The 18,758-nt window shown below is 51.3% G+C and overlaps 1 protein-coding gene across 1 annotated transcript in view; it reads right to left on the bottom strand.

The window, feature by feature from the left end:
- gpib (glucose-6-phosphate isomerase b) overlaps positions 1–18,758 on the bottom strand; it is a 43,140-nt gene that overhangs the window by 18,237 nt on the left and 6,145 nt on the right. Inside the window, exons 2-8 of the mRNA XM_085991883.1 lie at positions 14,507–14,597; positions 13,651–13,719; positions 8,928–9,047; positions 6,736–6,819; positions 3,137–3,283; positions 2,673–2,744; positions 1,922–1,966 (exon numbers count right to left, since the gene is read on the bottom strand). Coding sequence (XP_085848009.1) covers positions 1,922–1,966; positions 2,673–2,744; positions 3,137–3,283; positions 6,736–6,819; positions 8,928–9,047; positions 13,651–13,719; positions 14,507–14,597 — 628 coding nt within the window. The remainder of the gene's footprint in view (positions 1–1,921; positions 1,967–2,672; positions 2,745–3,136; positions 3,284–6,735; positions 6,820–8,927; positions 9,048–13,650; positions 13,720–14,506; positions 14,598–18,758) is intronic.

Genomic DNA, 18,758 nt, shown 5'->3' with positions numbered 1-18,758 from the left:
TTTGGACCCAGTGATGATGAAGGAACGGCCGATATATTTCCATGTCAGGATGGCGTGTGACTTGGAGGTGGTGGTGTTCCCATGCGCCTGCTGCCCTTGTCCTTCTAGGTGGAAGAGGTCACGGGTTTGGGAGGTGCTGCCGAAGAAGCCTTGGCGAGTTGCTGCAGTGCATCTTGTAGATGGTCCACACTGCAGCCACGGTACGCTGGTGGTGGAGGGAGTGAATGTTTAAGGTGGTGGATGGGGTGCCGATCGAGCGGGCTGCTTTGTGCTAGCCTAGGATTTGGGGCCTAGACAAAGGACCTCACCACGATGCCAGTGCGAGGGCCACATTGTCCCAAAGAAGCATCAGTCGGTGATTGGAGCCAGACAGGAGACAAGGCAGAGAGAGTAATTAGCACCTGACCCCTCGATGGGGTTCTTCTCGTCCCCATGTGACCTCGCGAACCCCCGCCCCAATTCCCCAGTATGTTGGGGTTCCCCCACCTAACGAGTGAGCGGTGATGCGCTATTCTACCATGGACTGCATTACAATCGAGCATCAACTGGTGCCAGTTAACTGAGCACCAACTGTGCTAGAATGTTCCAAGGGAACAGGCCGGAATGCTTCACTCCAACTGGTCACATGGAGACACAACGACCGCCATCTTGTAGCAGAGACCTAATGGAAGATGTGTGGGGGGAGGGGGGGGGGGCGGGTCTATAACAGCTGGGCTCGAGGCTGGGACTGTGGGCCTTTGCTGCAAGCATTTATACACGCGAGGTTTCCTAGACTTGACTCGGAGTCAGAAGGCCATGGGTTCAAGCCCCCACTCCAGCACATAATCCAGGCCGATGCTCCCAGTGCAGTACTGTCGGAGGGGCAGTGCTGAGGGAGCGCCGCACTGTCGGAGGGGCAGTGCTGAGGGAGCGCCGCACTGTCGGAGGGGCAGTGCTGAGGGAGCGCCGCACTGTCGGAGGGGCAGTGCTGAGGGAGCGCCGCACTGTCGGAGGGGCAGTGCTGAGGGAGCGCCGCACTGTCGGAGGGGCAGTGCTGAGGGAGCGCCGCACTGTCGGAGGGGCAGTGCTGAGGGAGCGCCGCACTGTCGGAGGGGCAGTGCTGAGGGAGCGCCGCACTGTCGGAGGGGCAGTGCTGAGGGAGCGCCGCACTGTCGGAGGGGCAGTGCTGAGGGAGCGCCGCACTGTCGGAGGGGCAGTGCTGAGGGAGCGCCGCACTGTCGGAGGGGCAGTGCTGAGGGAGCGCCGCACTGTCGGAGGGGCAGTGCTGAGGGAGCGCCGCACTGTCGGAGGGGCAGTGCTGAGGGAGCGCCGCACTGTCGGAGGGGCAGTGCTGAGGGAGCGCCGCACTGTCGGAGGGGCAGTGCTGAGGGAGCGTCGCACTGTCGGAGGGGCAGTGCTGAGGGAGCGCCGCACTGTCGGAGGGGCAGTGCTGAGGGAGCGCCGCACTGTCGGAGGGGCAGTGCTGAGGGAGCGCCGCACTGTCGGAGGGGCAGTGCTGAGGGAGCGCTGCACTGTCGGAGGGGCAGTACTGAGGGAGCGCCGCACTGTCGGAGGGGCCGTCTTTCGGATGAGACGTTAAACCGAGGTAGATGTCAATGATCCCAGTCTTCAAAGAGGAGCAGGGGAATTCGCCCCAGTGTCCTGGGGCCAACATTCCTCCCTCAACCAGCGGCACCGAAGGACAGGCTTTCACCTCATTCTCATTTGTGGGATCTTGCTGTGCGCGAAACCGCAGCCTTTTGGGATGCGAGCGAGCTGGGACAGGCACTAAATCAATGTTCTTCTCCTGCCCCATAAAGGTGCAGTTAGCCCCCGGTGAGGCCCGTGCGTCCCGATAAAAGACCGGCGCTGGAAATCGCCAGCGAGGGGGCGGGTCACAAATATTCCGCGGAGAATCGGCGCGAGCTCCAATCATACTCACCGCATTAGTGGACAGGGCAACAAAGTGCTTGGCAACAGCAGCAGGCTGAGGGGGAAACAATCGATAAAAACATTAAATCTCAATGTAGAAACAGCTCACACTCATTTCATAAAAACAAAACTGTATCCCGTCCCTGGGAGCGAGAGCAGGCTCGTCACATGGGAGATGCCAACTCTCCAAGATTGCGCGGGAGTCTCCAGATTAATCTCCAGGACACTGCCGGCAAAAAAATCACGGGCGTCAAAAACAAAAAAGCTCTTTTAATTTTCTTCGGCCACTTTCGTTTATTAATTATAAAAATATTGGAGACGGGGAAATAAGTTGTTTGACTGGGCGGGGCTATTTGGGAGCAGGAGGTCACGAGGTGAAATTTCCAGTAATACATCCAACCAGATTTGGCAAACCTCTTGCCGCAGCCGGTGAAAGGTCGCGATCTGTTTGATTTCATCGCCTCCGATTAAATCAGCCTGGATCGCTGGCGGCAGTTAGTCCCGGGGCGGCCCTCCCAGCTTTACTGAGCGCGGACCTGGCCGACAGACTATTCCACCAGAGGGGGAATCACAAACACCCACCATCTGGGCTCATGAATGAAGGAGGGACGTGTGCAGGGGAACCCGGAGGCTGCCTTTGGAACCGGACTCCGGCTCGAGTCAGGGCCTTCAGCTGGCGGGAGAACAGAATGTGAATACAGCGAGACCTCCCCCCGTCCCTCACCTCCCCCCGCCTCCCACTCTCCCCGCCTCCCACTCACATCCTTCGCAGTCGCCAGGAACCACTCTTTAGCCGACTCTGCATTGGTGATGGTCTCCTGGGTGGTGAAAGTCTGGAAGAGAGAGAGAGAGAGAGAGAGAGAGAGACAGTCAATGACAACTCAACACCCCCGTCCCCGGGACCCCCCACCCCCCGAACCCCCACCCTCCTTTATACACTCCCCATAAACTCCCACCCGGGACTCCCCCCCCACCCGCGACTCTTCTCCCCACCCCACCATTACCTGGGACTCGCCCCCACCCCCACATGTACACCCTCCGCTCCCCAGTCCTCCACCCCCTTACACTATTCCCCCACCAGGACAATGGTCTTTACAGAAACAGAAAGGGTCAGTCTGACACACTGGCCCCCACGACCCCAGTTGAACTCCAGACCAGCGACCCCAGGACGGGGACAGAGTCAGGAGCAACAGCGGACTGACCGTGGTCAAGCTCGGACACCTACCTTGGAGGCGATGATGAACAGGGTGGTCTCAGGGTTCAGCTCGGCCAGGGTTTTCGCCATGTGGGTCCCATCAATGTTGGACACAAACCAGGCCTTCGGCCCATCCTTGGCATAGGGTTTGAGAGCTTCCGTTACCATGAGTGGACCCTAGGACAAAAGAACAGCCCACGTTTTACCAACTCCATGAGTATAGAGGAGTAGGAGAGTCTCAGGTAAAGACTCTGGTGATCCTGGACCCACTCAGATCGAGTCAGACCGCACCACAGTGCTGGGATCCCTCCAAACCAGGGATTATTTTACCACAGGTGCATCATAAAGAGAAACCATCCAGGCACCGGACTTCACGCAGTCAATGCTTCATCGACAAGGAGCGAGAACAGGAGGAGGTCATTCAGCCCTCGAGTCGGTTCCACCATTCAATTAGCTCATGGCTGATCTGTATCCTGACTCCATCCACCCGCCTTGGTTCCACCAGTACTGTACCCCAGTGTTATACAGTGACAGATCTGTACCCACCAGTACTGTACCCCAGTGTTATACAGTGACAGACCTGTACCCACCAGTACTGTACCCCAGTGTTATACAGTGACAGACCTGTACCCACCAGTACTGTACCCCAGTGTTAGTGACAGACCTGTACCCACCAGTACTGTACCCCAGTGTTATACAGTGACAGACCTGTACCCACCAGTACTGTACCCCAGTGTTATACAGTGACAGACCTGAACCCACCAGTACTGTACCCCAGTGTTATACAGGGACAGATCTGTACCCACCAGTACTGTACCCCAGTGTTATACAGTGACAGACCTGTACCCACCAGTACTGTACCCCAGTGTTATACAGTGACAGATCTGTACCCACCAGTACTGTACCCCAGTGTTATACAGTGACAGATCTGTACCCACCAGTACTGTACCCCAGTGTTATAGTGACAGATCTGTACCCACCAGTACTGTACCCCAGTGTTATACAGTGACAGACCTGTACCCACCAGTACTGTACCCCAGTTATACAGTGACAGACCTGTACCCACCAGTACTGTACCCCAGTGTTATACAGCGACAGACCTGAACCCACCAGTACTGTACCCCAGTGTTATACAGTGACAGACCTGTACCCACCAGTACTGTACCCCAGTGTTAGTGACAGACCTGAACCCACCAGTACTGTACCCCAGTGTTAGTGACAGACCTGTACCCACCAGTACTGTACCCCAGTGTTAGTGACAGACCTGTACCCACCAGTACTGTACCCCAGTGTTAGTGACAGACCTGTACCCACCAGTACTGTACCCCAGTGTTATACAGTGACAGACCTGAACCCACCAGTACTGTACCCCAGTGTTATACAGTGACAGACCTGAACCCACCAGTACTGTACCCCAGTGTTAGTGACAGACCTGAACCCACCAGTACTGTACCCCAGTGTTAGTGACAGACCTGTACCCACCAGTACTGTACCCGTGTTATAGTGACAGACCTGAACCCACCAGTACTGTACCCCAGTGTTAGTGACAGACCTGTACCCACCAGTACTGTACCCCAGTGTTAGTGACAGACCTGTACCCACCAGTACTGTACCCCAGTGTTAGTGACAGACCTGAACCCACTAGTACTGTACCCCAGTGTTAGTGACAGACCTGAACCCACTAGTACTGTACCCCAGTGTTAGTGACAGACCTGAACCCACTAGTACTGTACCCCAGTGTTAGTGACAGACCTGTACCCACCAGTACTGTACCCCAGTGTTAGTGACAGACCTGTACCCACCAGTACTGTACCCCAGTGTTAGTGACAGACCTGTACCCACCAGTACTGTACCCCAGTGTTATACAGTGACAGACCTGAACCCACCAGTACTGTACCCCAGTGTTATACAGTGACAGACCTGAACCCACCAGTACTGTACCCCAGTGTTAGTGACAGACCTGAACCCACCAGTACTGTACCCCAGTGTTAGTGACAGACCTGTACCCACCAGTACTGTACCCTAGTGTTATACAGTGACAGACCTGTACCCACCAGTACTGTACCCCAGTGTTATACAGTGACAGACCTGAACCCACCAGTACTGTACCCCAGTGTTAGTGACAGACCTGTACCCACCAGTACTGTACCCCAGTGTTAGTGACAGACCTGAACCCACCAGTACTGTACCCCAGTGTTAGTGACAGACCTGTACCCACCAGTACTGTACCCCAGTGTTAGTGACAGACCTGTACCCACCAGTACTGTACCCCAGTGTTAGTGACAGACCTGAACCCACTAGTACTGTACCCCAGTGTTAGTGACAGACCTGTACCCACCAGTACTGTACCCCAGTATTATACAGTGACAGACCTGAACCCACCAGTACTGTACCCCAGTGTTGTACAGTGACAGACCTGAACCCACTAGTACTGTACCCCAGTGTTAGTGACAGACCTGTACCCACCAGTACTGTACCCGTGTTAGTGACAGACCTGTACCCACCAGTACTGTACCCCAGTGTTATACAGTGACAGACCTGAACCCACCAGTACTGTACCCTAGTGTTAGTGACAGACCTGTACCCACCAGTACTGTACCCGTGTTAGTGACAGACCTGTACCCACCAGTACTGTACCCCAGTGTTATACAGTGACAGACCTGAACCCACTAGTGCTGTACCCCAGTGTTAGTGACAGACCTGTACCCACCAGTACTGTACCCCAGTGTTAGTGACAGACCTGTACCCACCAGTACTGTACCCCAGTGTTAGTGACAGACCTGTACCCACTAGTACTGTACCCGTGTTATACAATGACAGACCTGTACCCACCAGTACTGTACCCCAGTATTAGTGACAGACCTGTACCCACCAGTACTGTACCCCAGTGTTATACAATGACAGACCTGAACCCACTAGTACTGTACCCCAGTATTAGTGACAGACCTGTACCCACCAGTACTGTACCCCAGTGTTATACAATGACAGACCTGAACCCACTAGTACTGTACCCCAGTGTTATAGTGACAGACCTGTACCCACCAGTACTGTACCCCAGTATTAGTGACAGACCTGTACCCACCAGTACTGTACCCCAGTGTTAGTGACAGACTTGTACCCACCAGTACTGTACCCCAGTGTTATACAGTGACAGACCTGAACCCACTAGTACTGTACCCCAGTATTAGTGACAGACTTGTACCCACCAGTACTGTACCCCAGTGTTAGTGACAGACCTGTACCCACCAGTACTGTACCCCAGTGTTATAGTGACAGACCTGTACCCACCAGTACTGTACCCCAGTGTTAGTGACTGACCTGTACCCACCAGTACTGTACCCCAGTGTTAGTGACAGACCTGTACCCACTAGTACTGTACCCCAGTGTTAGTGACAGACCTGTACCCACCAGTACTGTACCCCAGTGTTACACAGCGACAGACCTGAACCCACCAGTAAAAGTCTATAATCTATTATACCAAACGAGGTCACTCTCAGACCCCCCTCCCCATACCGAGCCAGGTCAGCACCTCCCCTCCCCCCACCCTATCTGGAAGTTTCCAGCTGCCATCAGGTGTCTCTGATCCCCAAGTTGTTAAATCGGAGTAGTGAAAGGAGAGGTTTCCCTACCAGGTCCGAGCCGCCGATCCCGATATTGACAACGTCGGTGATGGTCTTGCCGGTGAATCCCTTCCACTCTCCCCCGCGAACTCTCTGCAATAGAATCAGATTCAGTGAGAAACACGCTCGAAGACTGGGAGTGTCACGATCATGCAATCTACCTACCATCCAAACACGGATTATATCCTAGCATTCAGCACAGCCGGCCAATCCCAAACCAACATTGCATTTTCCATATTTACCGGGTACAAGAGGACCCGATCGTCTCGGTGGGATTTTTGCGATTATAGTCAGGAAGGGGCTCGGTCCATCCCACAATACTGGGCCAGCTGCTCAAGAATGTCCCACCGACATTGAACCACAACTATCACTGCCCAAAGCTCGGAGTGGCCACATTCTGCTCCAAAGCGAGCCTGCAGGTACAACAAGCAATTCGGGAGGCAAATGGCATGTTGGCCTTTATTGCAGGGGGTTGGAGTATAAGAGTAAGGAAGTCTTGCTACAATTGTACAGGGCCCTGGTGAGACCACACCTGGAGTACGGTGCACCGTTTTGGTCTCTGTACTTAAGGAAGGATATACTTGCCTCAGAGGCGGTGCAACGAAGGTTCACCAGATTGATTCCAAGAGTGAGAAGGTTGTCCCATGATAAAAATCGAGGCGTTGCCGGACCTGGAGCTGATGTAGGTCAGCGAGCACAGGGGGTGATGGGCGAATGGGACTTGGAGCTCCCCTCAAAGCCTCTGCACCATCGACTAGACCAACTCAGGAATGTGATGGGACACACAGCACTCTCCTGGCGCAGGTGCAGCTGTGACAACGTTCAAGAAGCTCGACACCATTCCAGACAGAAGTGTGCGCGCAACCGGCAGCTGACTCCACCAGCATCTCCCAGCTCCATGACCTCGACCAACAAGGGCAGCAACACCACCACCTCCCAGTCACACACCATCCTGACTTGGACATATATCAGCCGTTCCTTCATCGTCGCTGGGTCAAAATCCTGGAACTCCCTCCCTAACAGCGCTGTGGGAGCACCTTCACCACACGGACTGCAGCAGTTCAAGAAGATGGCTCACCGCCAATGTTCCCGTTAAGCGGCGCGGTCTGGAGGTCCCGTGCAGCCGGCTCAACGGCTTTTAAAATGGAAAAAACGCGCCCGTGCGGAAATTTGAATGGGCCGCGCACCCTAAAAACAATTAGAGGGAACATTGCCCAACACCACCTTAAGGGTAACGAGGGATGGGCAATAAATGCTGGCCGTGTCAGAGATGCCCACATAGGATCAGGAGGAGGACAGACAGCCCATTAAGCCTGCTCCACCCATCAATTAGATCATGGTTGATCTGTACCTCAAATCCCTTAATACCCTTACATAACAAAAATCGATCAATCTTCAGTTTTTAAATTTTCAATTGACCCCCAGCCTCCACAGCTTTCTGGGGGAGAGAGTTCCAGATTTCCACCACCCTTTGTGTGAAGTGGTGCTTCCTGACATCACCCCTGAACGGCCTGGCTCTAATGTTAAGGTTCTTCCCCCTTGTTCTGCACTCCCCGCCAGAGGAAGGAGTTTTTCTCTATTGACCCTATCGAAACACAGAATAAAATAATTATTAAAAATTCCCAACAAACTTTTGTGAATTCAGTCGCGCCCAAAACTTACCGTACAGTTCCATGTTGGCCAGGTGACCAACCCAAGGGTTAATAGGTCACCCACCAGGCTCCAAGCCAGAGATATAATAATCAACATTAAGTAAAATTATAAAGGGGTTCGATAGGGTCATCACAGAAATGTTTCCTCTTGCAGGGGAGAGCAAAACTAGAGGCCATAAATATAAGACAGTCACTAATAAATCCAATAGTGAATTCAGGAGAAACTTCTTTACCCAGAGAGTGGTGAGAATGTGGAACTCGCTACCACAGGGAGTGGTTGAGGCAAATAGTGTAGATACATTTAAGGGGAGGCTAGATAAGCACATGAGGGAGAAAGGAATAGGGTTAGATGAACGAGGGGTGGGAGGAGGCTCGTGTGGAGCTGAAACACCGGCATGGACCATGGGCTGAATGGCCTGTTTCTGTGCTGTAAACTCGATGTAACTCGGGCTCCCCTGTGTTAAGGTGTTCCACCCCCAAGCCACAGGGGGTCGCTACTCATTCTGGCTGGACCGCGGCTGCAAACTCTGGGTTCTAGCTCTCAGTTACCTGGCAGAAATTCTTCATCTTCTCCAGCACCGCATTCACCTCCGGCATCACATCCTTGCCGTCCACCTGGATCGGAATGTTGGAGCGGTTCCTCAGCGCGATGTGAAGCACGGCGCGGTTCTGCGGAGAAGGAACGGAAACCAAGTTACGCGCAGGCCCACATCCCCCCTTACCCAGTGCTGGCGGGTTTCCCGTGGTTACTGTCGCAACAAAGGGTTGTTAGTCCAGCAACAATAAGCTCCGCGTGATTCAGGAACGAGTGGTGTTCAAACAACAACTTTAATATACATTGACTAATAACTGTATTGGTTTTATACAATGGCCCTGCAGCGTTACATTAAATGGTGAGCAGCTCATACAACCGGTTTCCTTTGCGAAGTCTCGTTCAAACTGATCAGACTTGTAATGTTTGCAGGTCACCATTATGGTGAATGGGCCTCCGACGGTTCCAAGAGTGCTCTAACTTTAAGAGCAAAAATGTCCCATTCTTATACTATTCGGCAGCCTTGGGCTGGACCTATGCACAACAGTATGCGTAGGTGCATGTCTGCGGAGGCCACGTATCGAGGGGTTTACCCCGCTTCTAATCCTTCGGCCTCCATCTCTGTTCCACAAGCTTTGTTTTTGGTCCTTTACATGTGTAGGGCCAAGTGGCATTTCAACATGTGGTGACTTATCAACTGTGCCTCATCTCGGAACGGGCCACCTCTTGACCTGGCTGTTTATCATTCTCTGTCAGTTGAGTTTCCAAATGATCTTTGTTCATCCATTCCCCCTTTTCCTCCACATTCGCTCTCTGGCTAAAATGCTAAAGCGAAGCACGCTGGCATAGAGTGGCTTCCAGTACAGCTACAACACTGGCATCTACCCGACAATGTGGAAAACGGCCCAGGTGTGTCCTGTCCACAAAAAGCAGGACAAATCCAACCCGGCCAATTACCGCCCCATCAGTCTACTCTCAATCATCAGCAAAGTGATGGAAGGTGTCATCGACAGTGCTATCAAGCAGCACTTACTCACCTATAGCCTGCTTACTGATGCTCAGTTTGGGTTCCGCCAAGAACACTCAGCTGCCGACCTCATTACAACCTTGGTCCAAACATGGGCAAAGGAGCTGAATTCCAGAGGTGAGGTGAAAGTGACTGCCCTTGACATCAAGCCAGCATTTGACCGAGTGTGGCATCAAGGAGCCCTAGTAAAGCTGAAGTCGATGGGAATCTGGGGGAAAACTCTCCACTGGCTGGAGTCATACCTAGCACAAAGGAAGATGGTTGTGGTGATTGAAGGTCAATCATCACAGCCCCAGGACATCGCTGCAGGAGTTCCTTAGGGCAGTGTCTTAGGCCCAACCATCTTCAGCTGCTTCATCAATGACGGTCTCTCCAACAGAAGGTCAGAAATGGGAATGTTCGCTAATTTGTGCACAGTATTCAGCACCATTTACAACTCCTCAGATAATGAAGCAGTCCATGCCCACATGCAGCAAGACCTGGACGATGTTCAGGCTTGGGCTGATAAGTGGCAGGTAACATTCGTGCCACAGAAGTGCCAGGCAATGACTATCTCCAACAAGCGAGAGTCTATCCACCTCCCCTTGACATTCAACGGCATTACCATCGTCAAATCCCCCACCATCAACATCCTGGGGGTCACCATTGACCAGAAACTTAACTGGACCAGCCACATAAATACTGTGACTACAAGAGCAGGTCAGAGGCTGGGTATTCTGCGGCGAGTGTCTCACCTCCTGACTCCCCAAAGCCTTTCCACCATCTACAAGGCACAAGTCAGGAGTGTGATGGAATACTCTCCACTTGTCTGGATGAGTGGAGCTCCAACAACACTCAAGAAGCTTGACACCATCCAGCACAAAGCAGCCCGCTTGATTGGCACCCCATCCACCACCGTAAACATTCACTCACTCCACCACCGGCGCACCGTGGCTGCAGTGTGTACCATCTACAAGATGCACTGCAGCAACTCGCCAAGGCTTCTTCGGCAGCACCTCCCAAACCCGCGACCTCTTCCACCTAGAAGGACAAGGGCAGCAGGCGCATGGGAACACCACCTCCTCCAAGTTCCCCTCCAAGTCACACACCATCCTGACTTAGAAGTATATCGCCGATCCTTCATCATTGCCGAGTCAAAATCCTGGAACTCCCTCCCTAACAGCACTGTGGGAGTACCTTCACCTCACGGACTGCAGCGGTTCAAGAAGGTGGCTCACCACCACTTTCAAGGGCAACTAGGGATGGGCAATAAATGCTGGCCTTGCCAGCGATGCCCGCATCCCATGAATGAAAAAAAGAGAGGCCATTTAAACTATTTTAAAATATCCTAACACCCATCAGAATGGGTTCCACGTGTCCACGCGCTCTCGATCCCCATTGAAGTATAGCCGTACCAGGCAGAATAGCCGTAATCAGCATTTGTTAGTATAAAATATATATCCACATGTTAAAGATCGACTCTGGTGGTCGTAATGGCTTCCCAATGTCTGGCCTGGAATGACACCAAATTAGGGGGTATAATTAACGCTGAGAAAGACGTTAATAAACTTACAGAATGGGCGCGTAAAGGGCAATGAATTTCAACATAGGCAAGTGTGAGGTGGTGCAATTTGGTCGGAGGAATGAGGAGGCTACGTACTGCTTGGAAAACAAGTGTTGTAAATGCGGTAAAGGATCAGAGGGACGATCTCAGGATGTCCCAAAGCGCTTTACAGTCAACGAAGTATTTTTTGAAGTTTAGTCACTGTTGTAATGTAGGAAACGCAGCAGCCAATTTGTGCACAGCAAGCTCCCACAAACAGCACTGTGATAAATGACCAGATGTTGGTTGATATTTGCCCAGGACACCGGGGATAACTCCCCTGCTCTTCTTCGAAAGAGTGCCATGGGATCTTTTACGTCCACCTGAGGGGGCAGACGGGGCCTCGGTTTAACGTCTCATCCGAAAGATGGCACCTCCCACAGTGCAGCACTCCCTCAGTACTGCACTGGAGTGTCAGTCTGGATTTTTGTGCTCAAGTCTCTGGAGTGAGGATGTGAACCCACGACCTTCTGAACATCACATGAACAGCGGTCCTGTGGCACGCACACCGTGCGGTACCACACACTCGCGCACCTGCCTCCCGTGGGTAGGAGGGGTGGGGGTTACCAGTGCCCGCGGACCCCTGCTATCAAGGCGACCCTAGTCTTCAGGACACTCCATTGTGAGCTGCTCGGCTCTGTACTCTGTTCCTCCTGCACGTGCAACATCCCAAAAGCCCCAATTTTCAATCTTGCTTCAGGATGAACTCTCCCAGCTGGTGGTGCACACGCCTGGCATTACACAAATCCAATTTCACAACCCCCGGTTTCACCACATCCTGCCGTGCGCAGCAGACAGCTGGTTATTGCGACAGGGGTCCTTGTGACAGACACAAAGGGGGCCCTGAAAGCAGCAGGAACAGGTACTGGACCACGAGGAGGGAGAGACCTGGCAAACCTGCAGCACGACCAGTCCCACCCACCCGGGGCAATTTTCTCCCCTCCCACCCTCTACCCCTTCTCTCTTTGGGCAAGGGTCCCATGGCAGCTGGTCGCCTTCACCCAAGCAGCCAATCATTGTGCGTGAGCCCAGACAGCGAGTGGGCTACTCGACTCTGGAAGGCATCACGGAAGCCCTGCCCACAGGCCGGCACTTTCAGCCGGGATTGGGGTGGTGCTCAGGAGGCTGAACCCTGTACGACTTGTGCCTTCATCACTCTGGCTAACCCAAGGGGAGCTCAAGGGCGACTCTAGCACTGCTGCCCCGGGGGGGAATATTCAAACCACGAGACGCAGGTTAATAATGAGGATAGCAGAATAAATAGGGAAATTAGGAGGAACCGTTTCACCATTCGAGTTATGGAATAATTTCCCAAGGAAAGAGACTAAAGTGGATACTGGAGGCAATGCTGGAGAGAGACGAGATTGAGGGAGGTGGTGAGCAGGTGGGTGGGGGCGAGGGTGGGGCGGGGCGAGGGGGGGGCGGGGCGAGGGAGGGCGGGGCGAGGGAGGGCGGGGCGAGGGAGGGCGGGTGGGACTGAGGGAGGTGGGGAGAAGGTGGGTGGGACTGAGGGAGGTGGGGAGAAGGTGGGTGGGACTGAGGGAGGTGGGGAGAGGGTGGGTGGGACTGAGGAAGGTGGGGAGAGGGTGGGTGGGGTTGAGGGAGGTGGGGAGAGGGTGGGTGGGTGGGGTTGAGGGAGGTGGGGAGAAGGTGGGGTTGATCAGAAAGGGACAGGTCTATGGGCCTAATGGAATTTTCCTGTTACTAAACATCCGGTTATGTGAAGGGCAGGGCTCACACATTCCTCGACAGCACCTCCCAAACCCGCGACCTCTTCCACCTAGAAGGACAAGGGCAGCAGGCGCATGGGAACACCACCACCTCCAAGTTCCCCTCCAAGTCACACACCATCCTGACTTGGAAATATATCGACCGTTCCTTCATCGTCGCTGGGTAAAAATCCTGGAACTCCCTCCCTAACAGCACTGTGGGAGCACCTTCACCACACGGACTGCAGCGGTTCAAGGCGGCGGCTCACCACCAGCTTCTCGAGGGCAACTAGGGATGGGCAATAAATGCCGGCCTTGCCAGTGACGCCCACATCCCGACTGAAAGCTGCGCTGACGCACCGCGATGGAAACACACATTTTGGGCTTGTACTGAGCTCTCAGTAAGATGGGACATCACTTACCTCCGTGAAGTTAATCTTCTCCCCGGTGTACATGCGATCTCTGGCCTTCTCAATACCCCGGGACCTTGCCTGGGGGAAAGAAAACACAAACATACTTTAAATAATCTTCGGTGAGTTCTGCACCCATCACACCAGGTTCGAGGGGGTCCGCGCCCCGGGTGTGAGACAGGTTTAGCACAGGCACCAACGACAGACATGGATTTATACATCACCTCTCTCCCAAACACGGCAGAGCATTGCGCAAACAATGTATGGGACTGAACTGCAGTGACTGTTATATGGGCAAGCGTGGCAGCCATTCTGTACATAGCAAGATCCCACAAACAGGCGTGAGATGAATGACCGGTTTTTGGTGATGTTGGTTGTGGGAAGCATGTTGACCAGGGAGACGTGGCCCCAGATAAACTGGGTGCGGGAAGTCGCAACAATATCAGAAAATGCAAGGCTCAAATGTTGGTCTGTGTTGAATTAGATCAGAGCTGTGGCAGCAATACAATTGGCCTCAGTACCCTAGCTTGGCCAGCAAGGGGGGGGGGGGGGGGGCGGGAAAAGAGGGGAAATGACTGAATTCCCACGAGACACAGATCACTGTATAGTGACACCTGCTGGTGAGTGTGCGAGCGGGCTGGCTGTGTCCGCATACGATCAGGATCAGGGCTGGCTACCAGAGTCGAACAGCTGGCGCTCACGGCCAGTTTGGTGACTCACCACCAAACAGCAGAAAACCAGCAAAACCACTAGAATTGATCGAGCGTGAAGCGTTTCGGGAGGTGCTGAGGATGTGAAAGGTGCGACACAAACACGAGTTCTTCTGCTGTGTTAACAGAGAGCCGTCCCGTGGCTCGGCGGCACTCACCAGGTCAAACAGCATCTTCTTCACGTCATCAGTGATGAGATTCTTGGAATAGTCCAGTAAGATATCGCCATCGTCCGTCGCAAGGGTCAAACTGTGGGCGGAGTGGAAGAGGCAGAGTTAGTGCACAGTTCGTCACATGGACTGGCTGGGCCTCCGAGAATTAAACCCCCCATTCCCCCCCCCCACAATCCCAGATTCATGGTCACCCCTACTGGTTACGTGCAGGATGGCATCGTGCTAATTTCAGGGTGCGGCGCTGAGCCAATCAGGCTTGCTGGCTGTACCTGCATGTTAACGTTCAGTGATTCGTGTACAAGGACACCCAGGTCCCTCTGAACATCAACATTTCCCAATCACTCACCATTTAAAAAATACTCTGCTTTTCTATTTTTCCTACCAAAGTGGATAACTTCACATTTCTCCACATTATATTCCATTTGCCATGTTCTTGCCCACTCACTTAGCCTGTCTATATCCCCTTGAAGCCTCCTTGCATCCTCCTCACAACTTACATTCCCACCCAGCTTTGTATCAGCAGCAAACTTGGATATATTACATTTGGTCCCCTCATCCAAATCATTGATGTAGATTGTGAATAGCTGAGGCCCAAGTTCTGATCCTTGTGGTACCCCACTAGTTACAGCCTGCCAACCTGAAAGTGACCCGTTTATTCCTACTCTCTGTTCTCTGTCCGTTAACCAATCCTCAATCCATGCTAGTATATTACCCCCAAGCCCGTGAGCCCTAATTTTGTTTAATAACCTCTTGTGTGGCACCTTATCGAATGCCTTCTGAAAATCCAAATACACCACATCCACTGGTTCCCCTTATCTATTCTGCTAGTTACAACCTCAAAAACATAGAAACATAGAAGATAGGAGCAGGAGTAGGCCATTCGGCCCCTCGAGCCTGTTCCACCATTTAAGGAGATCATGGCTGATCATCCAAATTCAGTACCCTGTCCCTGCTTTCTCCCCATATCCCTTTAGTCTTAAGAAATATATCTAACTCCTTCTTGAATATATTTAATGAATTGGCCTCAACAGCCTTCTGTGGTAGAGAATTCCACAGGTTCACCACTCTCTGGGTAAAGAAATTCCTCCTCATTTCAGTCCGAAATGGCTTACCCCTTATCCTTAGACTGTGACCCCTGGTTCTGGACTCCCTCGCCATCGGGGACATCCTTCCTGCATCTAGTCTGTCTAGTCCTGTTAGAATTTTATAAGTTTCAATGAGGTCCCCTCTCATTCTTCTAAACTCCAGCGAGTATAAGCCCAATCGACCCAATCTCTCCTCATACGTCATTCCTGCCATCCCAGGTATCAGTCTGGTGAATCTTCGCTGAACTCCTTCTATGGCAAGAACATCCTTCCTCAGATAAGGCGACCAAAACTGCACACAATACTCAAGGTGCGGTCTCACCAAGGCCCTGTACAACTGCAGCAAGACATCCTTGTTCCTGTACTCGAACCCTCTTGCTACGAAGGCCAACATACCATTGGCCTTCTTAACCGCCTGCTGCACCTGCATGCTTACCTTCAGCGACTGGTGCACAAGAACACCCAGGTCTCTTTGCACTTCCTCTTCTCCCAATCTATTGCCATTCAAATAATAATCTGCCCTCCTGTTTTTGCCACCAAAGTGGATAACCTCACATTTATCCACATTATAGTGCATTTGCCATGTTTCTGCCCAATGACCCAACCTGTCCAAATCGTACTGGAGTTTCACGACATCCTCCTCACAGCTTACCCTCCCACCCAGCTTTGTGTCATCTGCAAATTTGGAGATACTACATCCAATTCCCTCGTCCAGATCATTAATATATATTGTGAACAGCTGGGGTCCTAGGACCGATCCTTGCGGTACCCCACTAGTCACTGCCTGCCACTGGGAAAACGACCCGTTTATTCCAACTCTGCTTTCTATCTGCCAACCAGTTCTCTATCCAAGTCAATACCGTGGCCCCAATCCCATGTGCCTTAATTTTGCAAGCTAATCTCTTATGCGGGACCTTATCGAAAGCCTTCTGAAAGTCCAAATACACCACATCCACTGGATCTCCCTTATCTATTTTACCAGTTACATCCTCAAAAAATTCCAGTAGATTAGTCAAACACGATTTACCTTTTGTAGGCCAACATACCATTTGCCTTCTTAACCGCCTGCTGCACCTGCATGCTTACCTTCAGCGACTGGTGCACAAGGACACCCAGGTCTCATTGCACTTCCCCTTTTCCCAATCTATTGCCGTTCAGGTAATAATCTGCCTTTCTGTTTTTGCCACCAAAATGGATAACCTCACATTTATCCACATTATACTGCATCTGCCCAATCACCCAACCTGTCCAAATCGTACTGGAGTTTCACGACATCCTCCTCACAGCATACCCTCCCACCCAGCTTTGTGTCGTCTACAAACTTGGAGATATTACATCTAGTTCCCTCGTCTAGATCATTAATATATATTGTGAATAACTGGGGTCCTAGCATCGATCCCTGCGGTACCCCACTAGTCACTGCCTGCCACTCGGAAAAAGACCCGTTTATTCCAACTCTGCTTCCTGTCTGTCAACCAGTTCTCTAGCCAAGTCAGTACATTACCCCCAATCCCATGTGCTTTAACTTTACACGCTAATCTCTTATGCAGGACCTTATCGAAAGCCTTCTGAAAGTCCAAATACACCACATCCACTGGTTCTCCCTTATCTATTCTACCAGTTACATCCTCAAAAAATTCCAGTAGATTAGTCAAGCATGATTTACCTTTTGTAAATCCATGTTGACTTTGTCCGATCCTGTCACTGTTTTCCAAGTGCTCTGCTATTACATCTTTTATAATGGACTCTAGCATTTCCCCCACTATCGATGTCAGTCTTACCGGTCTATAATTCCCTGTTTTCTCTCTACCACCTTTTTTAAATAGTGTAGTTACATTAGCTACCCTCCAATCCATGGGAACTGTGCCAGAGTCTATAGAACTCGTAACAGATTTGTCAAACACAGTTTCCCTTTCATAAATCCATGTTGACTCTGCCCAATCCTATTATTATTATTTTCCAAGTGCCCTGTAACCACATCCTTAATAATAGATTCTAGCATTTTCCCTACTACCGATGTCAGGCTAACTGGTCTGTAGTTCCCCGTTTTCTCTCTCCCTCCTTTCTTAAATAGTGGGGTTACATTTGTTACATTCCAATCTGCGGGAACCGTTCTAGAATCTATGGGATTTTTGGAAAATGACACCCAATGCATCCACTATCTCTATAGTCACCTCTTTCAAAACCCTAGGGTGTAGGCCATCAGGTCCAGGGGATTTATCGGCTTTCAGTCCCATTAATTTCTCCAGTACTATTTTTTTTTACTAATACTAATTTCTTTCAGTTCCTCATTCTCGCTGGACCCTTGGTTCTCCACTATTTCCGGGAGATTTTTTGCGTCTTCTTCTGTGAAGACAGACACAAAGTATTTGTTTAGTTTCTCTGCCATTTCCTTATTCCCCATTATCATTTCTCCTGTCTCAGCCTGTAAGGGACCCACATTTACTTTCGCTAATCTTTTCCTTTTTACATACCTATAGAAGCTTTTACAGTCTGTTTTTGTGTGTCTCGCTAGTTTACTCTCATTCTATTTTCCCTTTAATCAACAATTTCTTGGTCCTCCTTTGCAGAATTCTAAAATCCTCAGGCTTACTGTTCTTTTTGGCAACATTATAAGCCTCGCCCTTTGATCTAATACTATCTTTAACTTCTCTTGTTAGCCACAGTTGGACCACTTTTCCTGTGGGGTTTTTGTGCCTTAATGGAATGTATATTTGTTGTAAATTATGTATTAATTCTTTAAATGCTAGCCATTGCTTGTCTACCATTATACCTTTTAATGTAGTTTCCCAATCTACCTTAGCCAACTCGCCCCTCATACCTACGTAGTTTGCTTTGTTTAGATTTAAGACCCTAGTTTTGGATTTAACAAAATCACTTTCAAACTGAATATAAAATTCTATCATATTATGGTCACTCTTCCCTAAGGGCCCCTTTACTACATGGTTATTAATTAACCCTTTCTCATTGCACAATACTAGATCTAAAATAGCCTGTTCCCTAGTTGGTTCCTCAACATACTGATCCAGAAAACTATCTTGTATACATTCCATGAATTTGTGCTCCACACTATTACTGCAAATTTGGTTTGCCCAGTCTGTATGTAGATTAAAGTCCCCCATGATCACTGTATTACCCTGGTTACGTACGCC

Source organism: Somniosus microcephalus, chromosome 6 (assembly GCF_052327205.1).
Source record: "Somniosus microcephalus isolate GS21.2 chromosome 6, FLI_Smic_1.0, whole genome shotgun sequence".
NCBI lineage: Eukaryota > Metazoa > Chordata > Chondrichthyes > Squaliformes > Somniosidae > Somniosus > Somniosus microcephalus.
Note: the sequence above shows the minus strand (reverse complement) of the source record. Positions and strands in the feature narration are given on the sequence as shown.